This window comes from Phalacrocorax aristotelis, chromosome 1 (genome assembly GCF_949628215.1).
Source record: "Phalacrocorax aristotelis chromosome 1, bGulAri2.1, whole genome shotgun sequence".
NCBI lineage: Eukaryota > Metazoa > Chordata > Aves > Suliformes > Phalacrocoracidae > Phalacrocorax > Phalacrocorax aristotelis.
The window spans coordinates 176353214-176366843 of NC_134276.1; the positions used below are offsets into that span (position 1 = coordinate 176353214).

At 41.5% G+C, this 13630-nt stretch overlaps 1 protein-coding gene across 1 annotated transcript in view; it reads right to left on the reverse strand.

The window, feature by feature from the left end:
* ZDHHC17 (zDHHC palmitoyltransferase 17) overlaps nucleotides 1-13040 on the reverse strand; it is a 74851-nt gene extending 61811 nt beyond the window's left edge. Inside the window, exon 1 of the mRNA XM_075080756.1 lies at nucleotides 12826-13040. Coding sequence (XP_074936857.1) covers nucleotides 12826-12888 — 63 coding nt within the window. The 5' untranslated portion in view covers nucleotides 12889-13040. The remainder of the gene's footprint in view (nucleotides 1-12825) is intronic.
* Nucleotides 13041-13630: the final 590 nt, after the last annotated feature.

Consider the following 13630-nt stretch of genomic DNA (forward strand, 5'->3'; position numbering starts at 1 on the left):
TTCACAAATGGCTTCAACAATATTCCTAAGTGTTAAAATTTTTCCTTTTACGATAAAAATATTTATTCCAGGAAAATTTAACTTTACAATGATGATCCACTGTTAAAAACCATCTCTGAATTAGCTGTTAGTGAAAAACTAACTGAAATCCAAATGGATTTACTTTTTGATACTTTGATCTCTACTGACAATGGCTTCTCCCCAGCTAAAAGTCAGGAAAACTAAGCAGAAGGTGGTAGAGCAGAGGCCTGATTTCACTGATTTACAATAAGCAGGTCGCAAACACTAAATCTCTACTTACTTCATCCTGTTTCAGGGAGCAATTTCCAAGCGTGACTTGAGCCAAATTAGCAGTTTACCGTTGCTAAAAGAGAAAGGTCATTTCTCTGCCCACTCCCTCCCACTGCTCTTGGCTCCGTGCTCCTGCTGCCTAACTCAAGCTAGCATTGGTACTTGGAGCTGTGGCCACAGTGAGCCCACTCAAGTCACTGGAGCAGAAAAAAATTAAACAAGAAACAGAAAAAAACTAATTCTTTTTTTAGCGCAGCAAGTTGAATCTGTTTCTGCTGGGAAAACACAGGTTCTAGAGGCAAAGATAAAGGGAAAGCAAGTAAAGGGAAGGTAGCAGGAACATTTTGACAGATGCCAGTTGTTAATTTGACTAAGTAATCATGGAACAACACACTCCAGCTTTTAAATATTGCAGGAAGTCAGGCTGACAAGATGAAGAAAATTATGCTACTTCTAGAAACTGGTAGGGTTGGTTGGCTTAGAAGGTTGTAAGAGACAGATTTTATTTATAAAAATCAAATCTGGTTCCTCAATCACTAGCAAGGGTCACTCTTTCTAGACGAGATTCCCACTTCAGTGGCTATCCTTTGACAGTGCCCTAATCACTCATATGCATCTGTGACTAGTTCGTCATTACTCATTAGTCACAAAATGTGCAGACTGCTTGCACAGATGCGTAAGTAATGCAGGGTAGGAAAAAACTGCAAAGAGTGAGAATAAGGCTAAAAAAAGAGCTGTTTTGGAAAAAAGAAACAACACAGCAGAGGAAAAAAGTGAACCTCCTCTGGAAAATAGGACCAATAAGATGGGGAAACAGAAGATAAAAGCAAAATATGAAAAATAACTCCAAAGGAAAAAGGAAGAAGTGCAGGGGAGAGGGGAAAAACAGTAGACACAGCTCCCAAGAATGAGCACTAACAATACCAGCATTCCCAATCAGTTCCCGCCATAACCAAATGCGCAAAGTTGTGCTCATTTCACCTTAGTACTCAAATGTTTTAATCTTTTCCAATAAAAAAGCCAAAATGAAATAAGCTTAAAGAGAATTCTGAGAACAGTATTCATAGAATAATTCAGTCTTGGTCATCTTATTCTTTCATGCGTAACTTAATTTTTTTTTTTTGAGATAGCAATTTCATAATTCGCAATTATATATAGCAGGAGGATATGAATAGGTCAATATGCCTGCTTGGACATAAGGAAGGGAGGAAAATACTGCTGCTTACAGCTGCTACACATGGCTCTGGAAGGCATTAACAGATGGCTAGGACTGCTTTTCCTTTAACGTTATGCAATACTGCTGCAAGGAAGCGACACCATGATCAAAGTCAGACACTCAAATTCTGAATGGTGATCAAAATAATTGACACTTTTAAAAAGAAAAGACTGAGTTCTAAAATAAAAATGTAGAAATAAAAGCATTACCTTCCATAAAATATTGCATACCATTGCCTTTGTTTCTAAGTGAAAACAGAAGCAATATTTTTTGTTTTTTTTTAATTGATGACTATACTTACTATACTATACTATAGTAATTGATACTATTTCCTTATCTGGCTGCAATTGAAAGAATCATGATAAATTTGGAAGTGACTGCAACTATTTCAGGGAAGCTAAACAATAAAATAATCTTCATGTATATGTGTTATACTTAACAGGGAATATTGGAGGTCAATATTAAAGAAATCCTTACCCCATTTTTGTGTGTTCAATTCCTCTGTTCTTCATTTGTTGGAATATGGTGCTTTTTAGTAAGCTTTCCCAGATTTCCTCTTTTTTTTAGAGTGCAAGAATCTGTACAAATTTATGTATAGTAATTTGCATATTATAAACACCCACATTAGTTTATATACACATAAATACTAGCCACTCATGCACTAGCATTAACAGAAAAGTGCTTGCAAAATAAGTACAAATAAATCAATTAGTTCGATTTTTTTAAAAAGATATAGCTGGTATCCATTTTACATTTTTAATGGAAGTTCCTCTTCTAAAGTCTATGGTAAGTTTCCTGCCCCTACCCCTTCACCTAATTCTGCAACACAGGAAGTCACAGAAACAGAGGCTAAAATGATAATGTCTTAACTTTAGAGAGAATCACATTTAGTTCTTTACAGGCGTAAGAAGAGTAGCTTTTTCTTCTCTAGAAACAGCAGTAAAATGTAGCATGAAACCAGTAATAGCTAATCTGACTAACTGTTGACTGTCATCAAGTGGGAGCAGCCTGATCCTTCTCATATTCACATTAAGTCCTAGCCAGAAAAAAAGGTAGAATTATGCAGGGCTGTATAGACTCATCAGATGGAGGAACCAGAGGCTTCAGCAACTACAAGCTGTTAGACTGTCAAAACTAGGACGATGCATGTACACCTTCAGTTTAGTTAACACCTGCTAGAAAGCTTCCATCTAAACCAGATTACATTCTCCATGAAAAACATGTGCAATGCCACTTCTTTTTTTCCATTTTAGCAGGTCGTATTATATATATATAAAAAAAATAGTTCAGTGCTTGGCTTGCAAATATATACTATCAGACTCGCCTTACCCGGACCCCTATAGTTTATGCTGGGATTCTCCCTGCCCCCATCATAGCATTAAAATTACACAAAATGAATATTATATGACAACAAAACCCTTCCACATTCAATGCCAATTCTGTCACCATTTTCCATTACTTTTCACATTTAACAGTGTCCTGTGAAGTCTGTTTCATTTACCTCCTAAATTTTTAGCCTGTTTGCATGGTTTCTTGACACACCAGTAGAAAAGATGCATTTATGAAAATCCCTGGATAAGCTAATTACAGAATAAATACACAATGGAAAAAAAACTGTACCTAATACTCTGATTTTTTTTTTTTTAAGCAAACTGCAGTTATAAATTGACAATGCTTTCTTTAAAAAGCAGTGAAATAGACTGGGAAAAGCCTCAAACACAATGAAGTAGTTCTTTGCTGATACAGAGTCCCAGCCACAAGCAACAGTCAGCCATCACACAGAGAGAATAATCCCGCATACTCTTCAATGTAGATCTAATATTTTACATAACAACGAGTTATAGAGATGCTCAACTAGAGCCCTTAATCCAACCACTCTATGCAGAGGTCAGAGATCATATGATTTAACAGTTTTGTTTCTTCAAAGCAAGCATCCACAGCCAGTGGACTGCTTCCTAGTCATTTACTTACAGATGCTCCCAAATGGAAGTGCTGTACTTCAGGAAGTAGCTTTACAAGTAGGCTTTTCAGGCGCCTTTATTTACACACGCAGTGTCACCAGCAACTGTTATTTACATTTTCTAGCATTTGTAAAGGTTAAAAAAATTAAAAGCTTAAAATACTGTAGTTTAAACCTTGCTCTAAAGTTTTGTTTCGGTCAGCAACTTACATTAACATGTACATACCTCTATTTTGGCTTTCTTTTCATGGGGTGTTGCACTATGTTCTCAATGAAAATCCCAGGATTTCAACAGAAATAAAAAGCTATTTTTGCCACGTGATTTCAATAGGCCTAGATCTCAGACTATATGAGCTTGCAGACCTCTCAACATAAAAAAATAAATTAATGAGACACCTAGCATTAGCAGTCAGTCATCAAGACAGTAACTTAAAACCAATTATGCATTTCACTCTTTTAAAGTGCTAAACTTCAAAAATGCACCTGAGTACGTATCTAGCTCAATCCTGATCCTCAGCTACTTGGAGGGAAAAAAGCTCTCCTCTTTTCAAAATACCCAGAAAAGGATATTCTGAAAATTCTTTTTCAAAGATCAAGATTCCTCGTTCAATTTTCAAACCTGGTAACATCACATATTCAAAAAAGTATACTGAAGGTTCTGCTTTATTCAGCAAGTATTTGCCAAAGCCACAGTCAAATTTAAATTATGCTGCTTAGTGAGTTTATAGCTAGCTTGTCTCTGAGGAACAGTGAAAAAATTAAATCAAGAATTAGAGCACTGGCAAGTGCACATGACAGAATGAGCAGTCAGTCTCGCTCTGGACCCTCTTTTCTCCTTGGCAGACACAGGAAAAAAAAAAAAGAAAATTAGTACAAGTTGCACTCAAGTCCTCCTGGAAAACTTAAATTCACCATTCCCACCACAACCTTGAACCAGCAAATGGAGCGTCAAATCAATAGCCAACTAAGCAAACTCTCATTCTCACTTGTGATAAACACACACTGGTTCATCTACCACAACTAGTAAGTGCATGAAAGGTGCTTCTAGTCATGCTGATAGTCAATTTTCTGCAGTATGGGACACAGCTTAGCAAATCTGCGGTCTGACAGTTAAGAACAGTGTCATTCTATCCAACTCATAACCTTCCAAACAGGTCACACCAGCTCACCCTCTACCTTCTGTCACTACTCTGTGCACCTGATCCGACAATGAGTAGGTTTAGTGATCCGGCAGAAAGTTATTCACAATTTGTTTTTATTATATGCGTTTTCTACTGATTTACTTCCCTGAACTGGCTCATCCAGGGACCAGACAAGCATCATTGGCAGATGTCTGCAGCTGGATGTGTTTAAAGCTAGGTTTCACAATCAGCTTAAGTCAAGCTAAAACTGACCTGCTATTAGAAGGGGCAGTCACACTCACCATCTTGGCTGCACTTTCTCCATCACCTCTTCCCAGTTCTTACAACAGCAGAGCAATGATTTCAGTTCGATCAGGTCAGACTCACAAAGCAAGAAGTACCCTAATTAACCTACTGGCTGCACAACTGCAAGAGCTAATCCCAGGAAGGGTAAAGGACTGTGTTTGCATTCCACTGTGGCTTCAGACCAGCTTAAACTCAATTGCAAAACCACACCCTTCAAAACCAGCAAGACAAGTGTTTTCAAAGAAGGCTCTGATGTCCTCTCTCTTTTGGTACTGCACTCCCTCCTTGAGTCATCTGAATCTTCCCCTGGTCTTGAGCAGCCTTCCAAGTTCTGCCCACAGCATTCTCACTACCCTCCATTTTTGGTATCTCACCCTTTACAAATGCAACCAAGAAAACACTTCTAAAGACCTCAGGGCATCCTACAAGTGTAAGAAGAAATTACTACATTTCAAAATTGCACAAAACAAATTGTAATCTAATGTTACACCACATACTAGGCATGACAGGCCTGAAGGTTCAATTCAGCCAGACTCCCTCTGACGTCAGAAAAATCCTTCGACTTTGTTCTACACTCTCATCTGTAACACACCCCAGCATTTCTCTCAACTACAAGGATGGAATGAAAGTCAAATCTTTGCCTCATACTGTTTTTGAAAAGCAGCAGAGGACAGTGTGTCCCCTGAAATATCAGTTACTGAGGCTGCTCCCATCTAAACATGTCAGTACCAATGACAATATTATCTAGTTTTCAATCAAACAGCAAACAAACATTTTCCTCTTTAATCCCCTAAAATGGATTCTGCAAAGTTAAAATGTAACCCTCTTCCACATTTATCATGTCTTCTTACTTTTCTGAACCAACAGGTAAACACAGTGAAACAAATGCTGTTCAAAGACTAAAATTCTGTGAAATCTGAGAGAAATAAAGTCTGTGCTTAACAATTAAAGGCAACAGTCAACACAAATTTAAGTCAAACCAGACATTTCTCACTGATGCTTTAAGAGGGTCTGCTCCAGAAAGCTAAAAATTAATTACTGTCCAAATTAGAAAAAAAAAAGTAGAAAAACCGCAAATAGTTGAAATCCATTTTTACATGTTTTACAAGATGCCTGAGAAGCCAAAAATGTTACCACTGAGAAAAAACCCAGAGTGGTGAAAAAATGCACAGTTTATAAGGGAAGTGAGAACAACTGTTTAAAAAAGAAATCTTGTAAAAATGGCAAGAGAAGCATTTACAATAAGTGTTACAAATTAGAAAAACACAGAAAACTGAAAGGCAAACAAAAGGGTACAAGACACCCCTATCCTTAGAAGGGCAAGCAGAATCCTAACAACACAAGGAACGGACAAAAGTTGTCAAGATTACAATATAAGAATGACAGAACTGTCCATAAAACCACAAAACCTGAAAATGTTCTGTAAGCACAGAACAAAAACAGCTGAGGAGAATCCAGAAAATTTAAATCACATCTTCTTGCCATGATAAAATGCTTGCTAATTTATCAACAAATATTATTAAACTTAAGTACAGGTTGTTTACATTAACCATATAGTCCAGAAGTTATAAATACTGTTTTTCATTAAGCCTGAAGAAACTCTGGTGATCTGGATAAAAGACAGCATGGGTTATAAATGGTTACCATTTTAAGTTATTGCTGGCTTTTCTAGGTTTGATATAGAATTAACATAAAAAGCAAAGACTAGTAATGCTAAGCACCATGGTTTCACAGAAGAATAAACCCAGCGCTTTCAGTTGATAAACTAGTAATAATGGCCAAACACAGTTAACATCCAAAGTGTTTGATTTAGTATTGTCTGATGTTTTGATTAAGAAATCAGAATATAAAGAAAGTGAACATGGTCTATTTTGCATGTATTAAAAATCAGAGATGTGTGAGCTTTTTTGTTATGATTCATTCTGTGACTATTACACATACTGTCCTAGTTAAGGACTATGCTGGCCAAAAAAAAGGCTCTTGCTCTTTTCACTAGCTCACATTTTTAAAGCCTCAGGGGAGTGTTAACGTGAAAATACTATGGAGAGGACCCTAAGCATCCTACAAAGCTTGTATTTTGACCCCACCCTATTTAATGGCTGTCTGCAAACTAGGACTAAACAACAGTTAGCAGTAAGTTTTGTAGTGAGGAGGAAAAGGGGAATAAATAATACTCTATTTCTGATACAATGTAGTTTATATTACCTGGAGAAGGTTGGGACAGGCCAGAATAAAGTTTTTTATATACCAACAAAAATGAAGACCCATCCAGGAAACTATCCAGAAAGCACTGAAAAGGCTTGGAGGTGGATAACCATCTGGGCACAAGCTTCCAGTGTGATGCCGTTCCCAACAAGACCAGTGCAATGGTCTATACAAATGGGGAATGCTTAGTAAGAATGTGGAAGTTACTCTACTACCGCAACTGGCCCTCGCATGACTATTAGAACAGTGCACTCTCCTCACGCTCACTACTACAATGCTATTGCACTCAGAGCAATGCCATGAAAACCCTGAGAATGAAAGAACATGTCTGAACGAGAGACTCAGAAGGGTCAGTAGGACTGCAGACCATAACACCAGCATAGGGATCTGATAATCATCAGTGTATTGAATAAATGCAGACAGACCTATATTTGGATAGGCATCTCTCAAGATGTAATGAATAGAAACAAATTAAATTCAGACCAGAAACAGGTTTAAACCTTAAAGACACTAATTAAATTTGGGGGCAACTTGCCCAGCTATACAATATTATCTGTTACTGTAGGATTTTGCTTATTTTCTTTTTTACTTCATAAGTAGTATGCTGGCTATAAAATGAATTAGTTCATTAGAAAACCCTCGGTGCCTGCATTAGAAGGTTGGATTAGATCTGCAGTCCCCTCTGACCTCACACTATGAAGCTAACCACAATACACAAATCAAGACTCAACTTTCATATTAGGCATGTTAATTTGTCTGAGACTTCATGGTTCCATACTCCTTTTTAAGTAATACAATAAATAATAACCAATCTTTGAATGAGCTCACAAATGTAAGCTCAGCCCTGGAGTGATCCTGACTAAACTACAGAGTAAGTCTCCTACCTTTACAGGACAACTGAGAACAATCTGCACCCTAATACAGCCCCAACAATATCAACAGAATCCTACAGGGAAGAAAGTCAGACTGCAAAATCAGACCTTTCACTGATATTTTGAACAGAAGAAATTCGAGCCAAAGCTATCTACAATAAGTTTACCTATTTTCTTCACACCACCAAGAAATACAAGGCAGTATTGTGCTTCTAACTTCCCAGGTAGTTACAAATTGAACGACAGAGAGAGAAACAAGGATAAGAATGAAGGCTTCCAGCTGGGCTAACTCCTGCCAGAGGGCATAACTCTTAAAATTTTCTTCCAACTTTGCAGGAAGATTTTTCTCTGACTTAGACTAAGCCAAACCCCCCACCACCATCATCTTTCACAGCCAAGACTTTTCTAATGCCAAAAGGTATCTGTAATAACCAATAACTTCCATCTCCCTCAAACATATCCCACACAACCTAACAACATTGGTGAATGCAGTACACAGCAGTAACAAAACAAGTCTTCCTTCCCAGAAACAGTTCTTACGACTTAGGAAGAGATGCAGCTGAAATACGCCTGGCAGTTCAGGCCATATTAGGCCACACACCAAGAGCATGTTCCAAACAAAAAGGAGTAATACAAACAAGATCCACTTCCTAAAAACTTCCCCCCACCACGTTCTCAGATTTCAAAATAAAATATCCAAGCTTATCATCACCTACCACAGAACAGCCAGGAAGTTGTTGTTCTTTAGAAGATCCAAAGAATTTAAAGCCAGAAAGCCTATTAAAATCATTTAGCCAAAGGATAACAAGTATAAATAGTATGAGTAGCATTCCCATACAAGGCCTACACTGTATAAATGGAAGCAGAGCTTGCCATTGTAACTCTCACCACAAACCTGAAGATTGAGAGACGGAAACAAACTAGCAGGGACTAGTCAGTCCAGTGTTACCGTGCCACCCTAGGGTGTTCTCTGTCTCTTGTAACAGAGCTGCCACACCACACTGCAGGGCAGCCAGTGCCATGTCCACCCCAAGATCCACACCCACAGGACTCCCTCTCTTTGGTCATCGACGCACTTCACTACCCTGCTGAAGAACTCGTGTTTGGAAGAGGTGGTACATCACTCACAGAATTGGAGTCACCCCAACACAGTCTACACTCCCCTATATTCACAGATTTGAAACACCACCCAGTCATCCACGTGCAGAATTGAAAAGCTTGCACTTGGTCTCTAGAAAGACATCTAAACTCAAGCTGAAAACATCAAGAGCTGCATAATCCACCACTGCCCTCCTTTCTTCGTTACGGTGATTACTGACCCTCACCATTCACCACTTGTGCCTTTCAATTTGATCCCATCCAGCTTCACATTCCATCCACTGGATCTTGTTAAGTACAAACTGAATAAAGCACTGCATCTCAGTAAGAGATTATTTATATGGGGCAAAAAAGGTGCTTCTCAATACTTCTGATAATGGGAACGGTTTCGGGGGTTTTTTTTCCCCAAGCCTTTCACCGTAAGACATTATTAAAATAATTCTTAACTCTTCCACACTCTTCATTGCTTAGCAATGACTTTTAAAGACAAAACTGCGTCATTAATATTAGCCCATGCACAGCCAAAAATCATCTCCTTGCTCCTCATCAGTAAACCACCTTTAAAAAAAGATAAGCCAAGGAATATATTACATAATTTTTAATCAAAGCATTAGACTGGGAGCTTCTGCCAAACTGCTTGTGCATATTTTATACCCTTTCAGTCAATAATTTTGAGGACACAGTCCCATGCCTACGCTCCTTATCTTCAACACATTACTTCAAATACAGCTGCACTAAGGTGCACTTTGTTTTACTGACGTAACTTCATATGAGTTCTGGATGGTTTTGTACAGTTCTTTTATCCTCTCTGCTTAGTACTTATCCATCTTATTCATCTGCAAGTTTTATTAATGACAATTTTGTTACTCCTTCCAAATAATTCATGAAAAAAGTCTTGAGTCTAGTAGATTAACTCCTCCAAGAATTTCAGGAACAACGACATTCAGGAATAATTCTCCCTAGCAACTATTTCCAAGATGTATCAGTTAGCCAGCAGTTCTCCATCCATTTATTGTATTGTATAAGATCATTTTATGAGTATTACATGAGCAATTGACATTATTTGTTGTACTTCACCACTAAAGCAATATTTACATGCTTCACTGTTCCACTAGTAATCTTACAACAGTGCTAGTAGAAAACAGTGGGATCTACATTGTCATACTAACTGAACTTGTGATAAGAAGAAATAAATATCCTTTGAAACAAGTGACTATTATACAAGTTCAGCTTCCTTTCACATGGGAGGGATGGAGGACCATGAATTCAGTTGGCAAGATACCAGAGAAAACCCACCAAAAGCTGTCCCACCATCAGTTTCCGAGGGCATCCACATTTTCAGCAGTGTTTCTACCTCTTCTTACCAAAATTACTTGACTCACTTTTAACCTAAGCCTTTCACAAATAAGTAAATAAATAGATCTTCCAGCACTCCAGTATTTAAGTAATTTTTCATTATTCCCGAGACTATCTTTCCTACAAGATTAACGCTGTGTTCATAATATCTCATGGCAAAATGCAAAGCCATAGAGCCCATAGAAAAACAAACACTTCCAAAAAAGCCCCTCAAAAAACTTTTAAAGTAATCCAAATTATTCAAAACAAGAAGACAATGGGAAGCAAAAGTCTCATTTAAAAAAAAAAGGCACAGAAAAAAAATCTGAAAAAATGCATGACAGAGAACAGTATCATGAAACATAAGGAACTAGGCAAGTTTTTGAAAATCCTACAAAAAGCATCAGTTTTATATGTATACAAATGAAAGAACTGATTATATGCTCCAACGTCACTACTTACATAAGGACACGGTGCTCTTTTCTTAAAAGGTGGAAATCACTCAGTGTTAAGGCCCCTGACCTTCAAAAATGCCTGAACGCAGACGTGCTACGTTGTTCAGTGGGCAGGTGTGTGACAACACAGCTTTGCTATGGTACAGAACCCTCAAGCTTTTAAACAGACACTCCAGAAATGCTCTTTTAACAGCCTTCTTCACCACCAACATTAAAAACATCCTTCTCTTTTAAAGCTTATCTGCAAAGGGATTTTAAGGACTAAGAGAACACCCACTGAAATCCATATAAATACTACCCTGTGAGTAAGATACAGCCAGATACCCAGTATTTCCAGAAAAATCAAATAAAAAACCTTCAAAACTCGTTAGAGAAGTGATATTTATTGCATATAAAAAGGTTCAGGTTGGTGTTACATGACACAAGACATATTAACTTCTTTCCCCATTGTCTTTACATACACTCAACTTCATGCACCAAGGGAAGAGTATTCTACCAGATTGCTCAACTAGCAAAAGTCACCAATTTAAATTGAGACATTTTTGTTCACTATATAGTAATTACTCTAAGTTAATTTAACAAATACTATTCTTCAATTTTTAAAACACAATGGTTTTCTAACAGCCTGTAGAGACTTTTTATTCCATTTTACAGTTTTAGACTGCCCATCTAAAGTTTCCACAAGTTAAGAACATTTTCTTTCAAAGAACGTCAACATCCAACAGCCTGGATCGTTACTGAAAACTTCTGTCACTTCTGAAAAACATCAGACACTGCAAATGAGGGAACTTCTCCAGTTAGTCTGAAGTAACATCTAACATCAGTCTTCAAGCATCACTCAAAAAAATAAAAGAAAATTAAAAAAATAAAAAAATCAAGACACTTACTTGGGGTGCTTTGCTTTGCTACTTTATCTTCAGAACAGACAAGTCTACTTTAAAGTCATAACTGAGCACAGTTTGGAGCGGTAGACAGGAGCGGGTAGGATACACAATCACATATAGAGGCACATAGACCCTCTTCAGTCATCAAGAAAACTAGAAGTATCTTTAAGATGTCATTTACGGAAGAAGCGTACCATCTGTTTAGCAAACCTGGAGCCTGGCATAAGCACAGATCTTTTTTGTGGGCTGAAAATATCAATTCTTAAAATCCTTAACGTATCAGGTGTCAAGTCCACACGCAAAAGGTTTTCTAAATTGTTTAAAATACATTTCAAAGCAACCATAGCAGTCCTCAGGAATGCAGGCGTGCCGTTGTCAAAGGTGGGTGGCACAAAACAAGGGTAAAGATGTGACTCGGAACGACCTCTACTCGTTACCCGTACGCACTCCCCCCACCGCCCGGCCAACACATCGGCAAAGGCGGACCGTTGCTTCCCGAATAAACCCCACGGCGCCGGGACGGGTCGGACCGGGCCCGACCCGCAGGCCCGGGCCACCAAAGCGCACGAGGAAGCGTTTATTCCTCCCTCTCCTCCTCTCCCGGGCCGCCGCCCCCCGGGGCGGCGGGGGCCAGGGCCGAGTCCGCCCGTACACCGGGCGCTGCTGCTGCTCGGGGCCGCCGGTGCGGCGGCAGCGCTCCGGGGCGGCCCTGCCCGCCGAGTAGCGGCGGGGTCGCGGCGGGCCGGACACAACAGGCGGCCCCACCGCCTGCCTCACCTCCCGGCCCGGTACCGGGCGGGACCGCCGCCTCCGGAGACGGCGCCACGGGAGGGCCCGCGGCGGATCCTGCCCTCCTCACCGGCACCGCACCCTCCGCCCCTCCCGGCCACCTCCTCCCTCCCGCGGCCCGGCCCACCCGGCCCCGCCGCGCACACCCAGGCCGGCAGCAGGGAACGGCGGCGCACCTCCCGCCCTCCGCGCACCCGCTCCGCTCCGCTCCGCTCCCCTCCGGCGGCGGCGGGGCGCCGTCCCGGGCGCGCCCCGAGCCCGCCCGCCGCCGCCGCCCAGCGGGGCGCCCTCACCTCCGGGTGCAGGATGGGGACGCAGCCCGCTTCTTTCTCGTACTCCTCCAGAGGCGCCGCCATCTTGGTGCGAGCCCGCCGCCCGCTGCATGCCGGGTAATGCGCGCGCGCCCGCCGCGCCGCCGCCCGACCCGCGCTCTCTCGGTCGGCCCGTCGGTCGCGCGCGCCCACCCCCGGCGCCCCCGGTGGAGAGAGGGCGCGCGGCCGTCAGGCGGCCCCGGCCCCGCTGAGGGGAGGCGGGGCGAGCCGGGCCCCCCCCGGCCGCTCCCCGGCGGCCTGGGCAAGGGCGGTGCCGGGGAGCCGCCTCCGCCGGGAGCGGCGGCGCAACGGGCGCTAACGGGCCTGGGGTCGCTGCTTGGGGCTGAGCCGGCGGGCGGGTTCCACAGCGGAGGGCAGGCTCGGGGCTGTGTGGCCGTGTCTCCGGGTTAGACCTCGTCCATGCCCTGCCCGCTCGCCCGCCCGCCCGCCCGCCTTCCCGCACCGGGGCAGGCAGCCGCCAGCCGGAGAGAGCGCAGGTCTTTCTGCCGGCGACTTTGTTGTCTGGATCAGTGTCAGTGCTCCTGAAACGAATATTCAGTATCATTTAGGTTTGAGGAGAGACTTCAGCTAAAGTAAGTTCTTTAAAATTTGGAACGAGAGCAAAAGGAGAGCTTTCCTGTACATGCAACGTTGATTTGGTTCCAGACGTTATAGGTAATGCCTGTCCAGCTTTCTTTGGAAGTTACCTTCGTGCCCACTCGGCAGCAAAGGGAACATGGGGAGAAATCAAGAGAGTTTTTATAAGGTGTTTGCTCTCGGCTGCAAG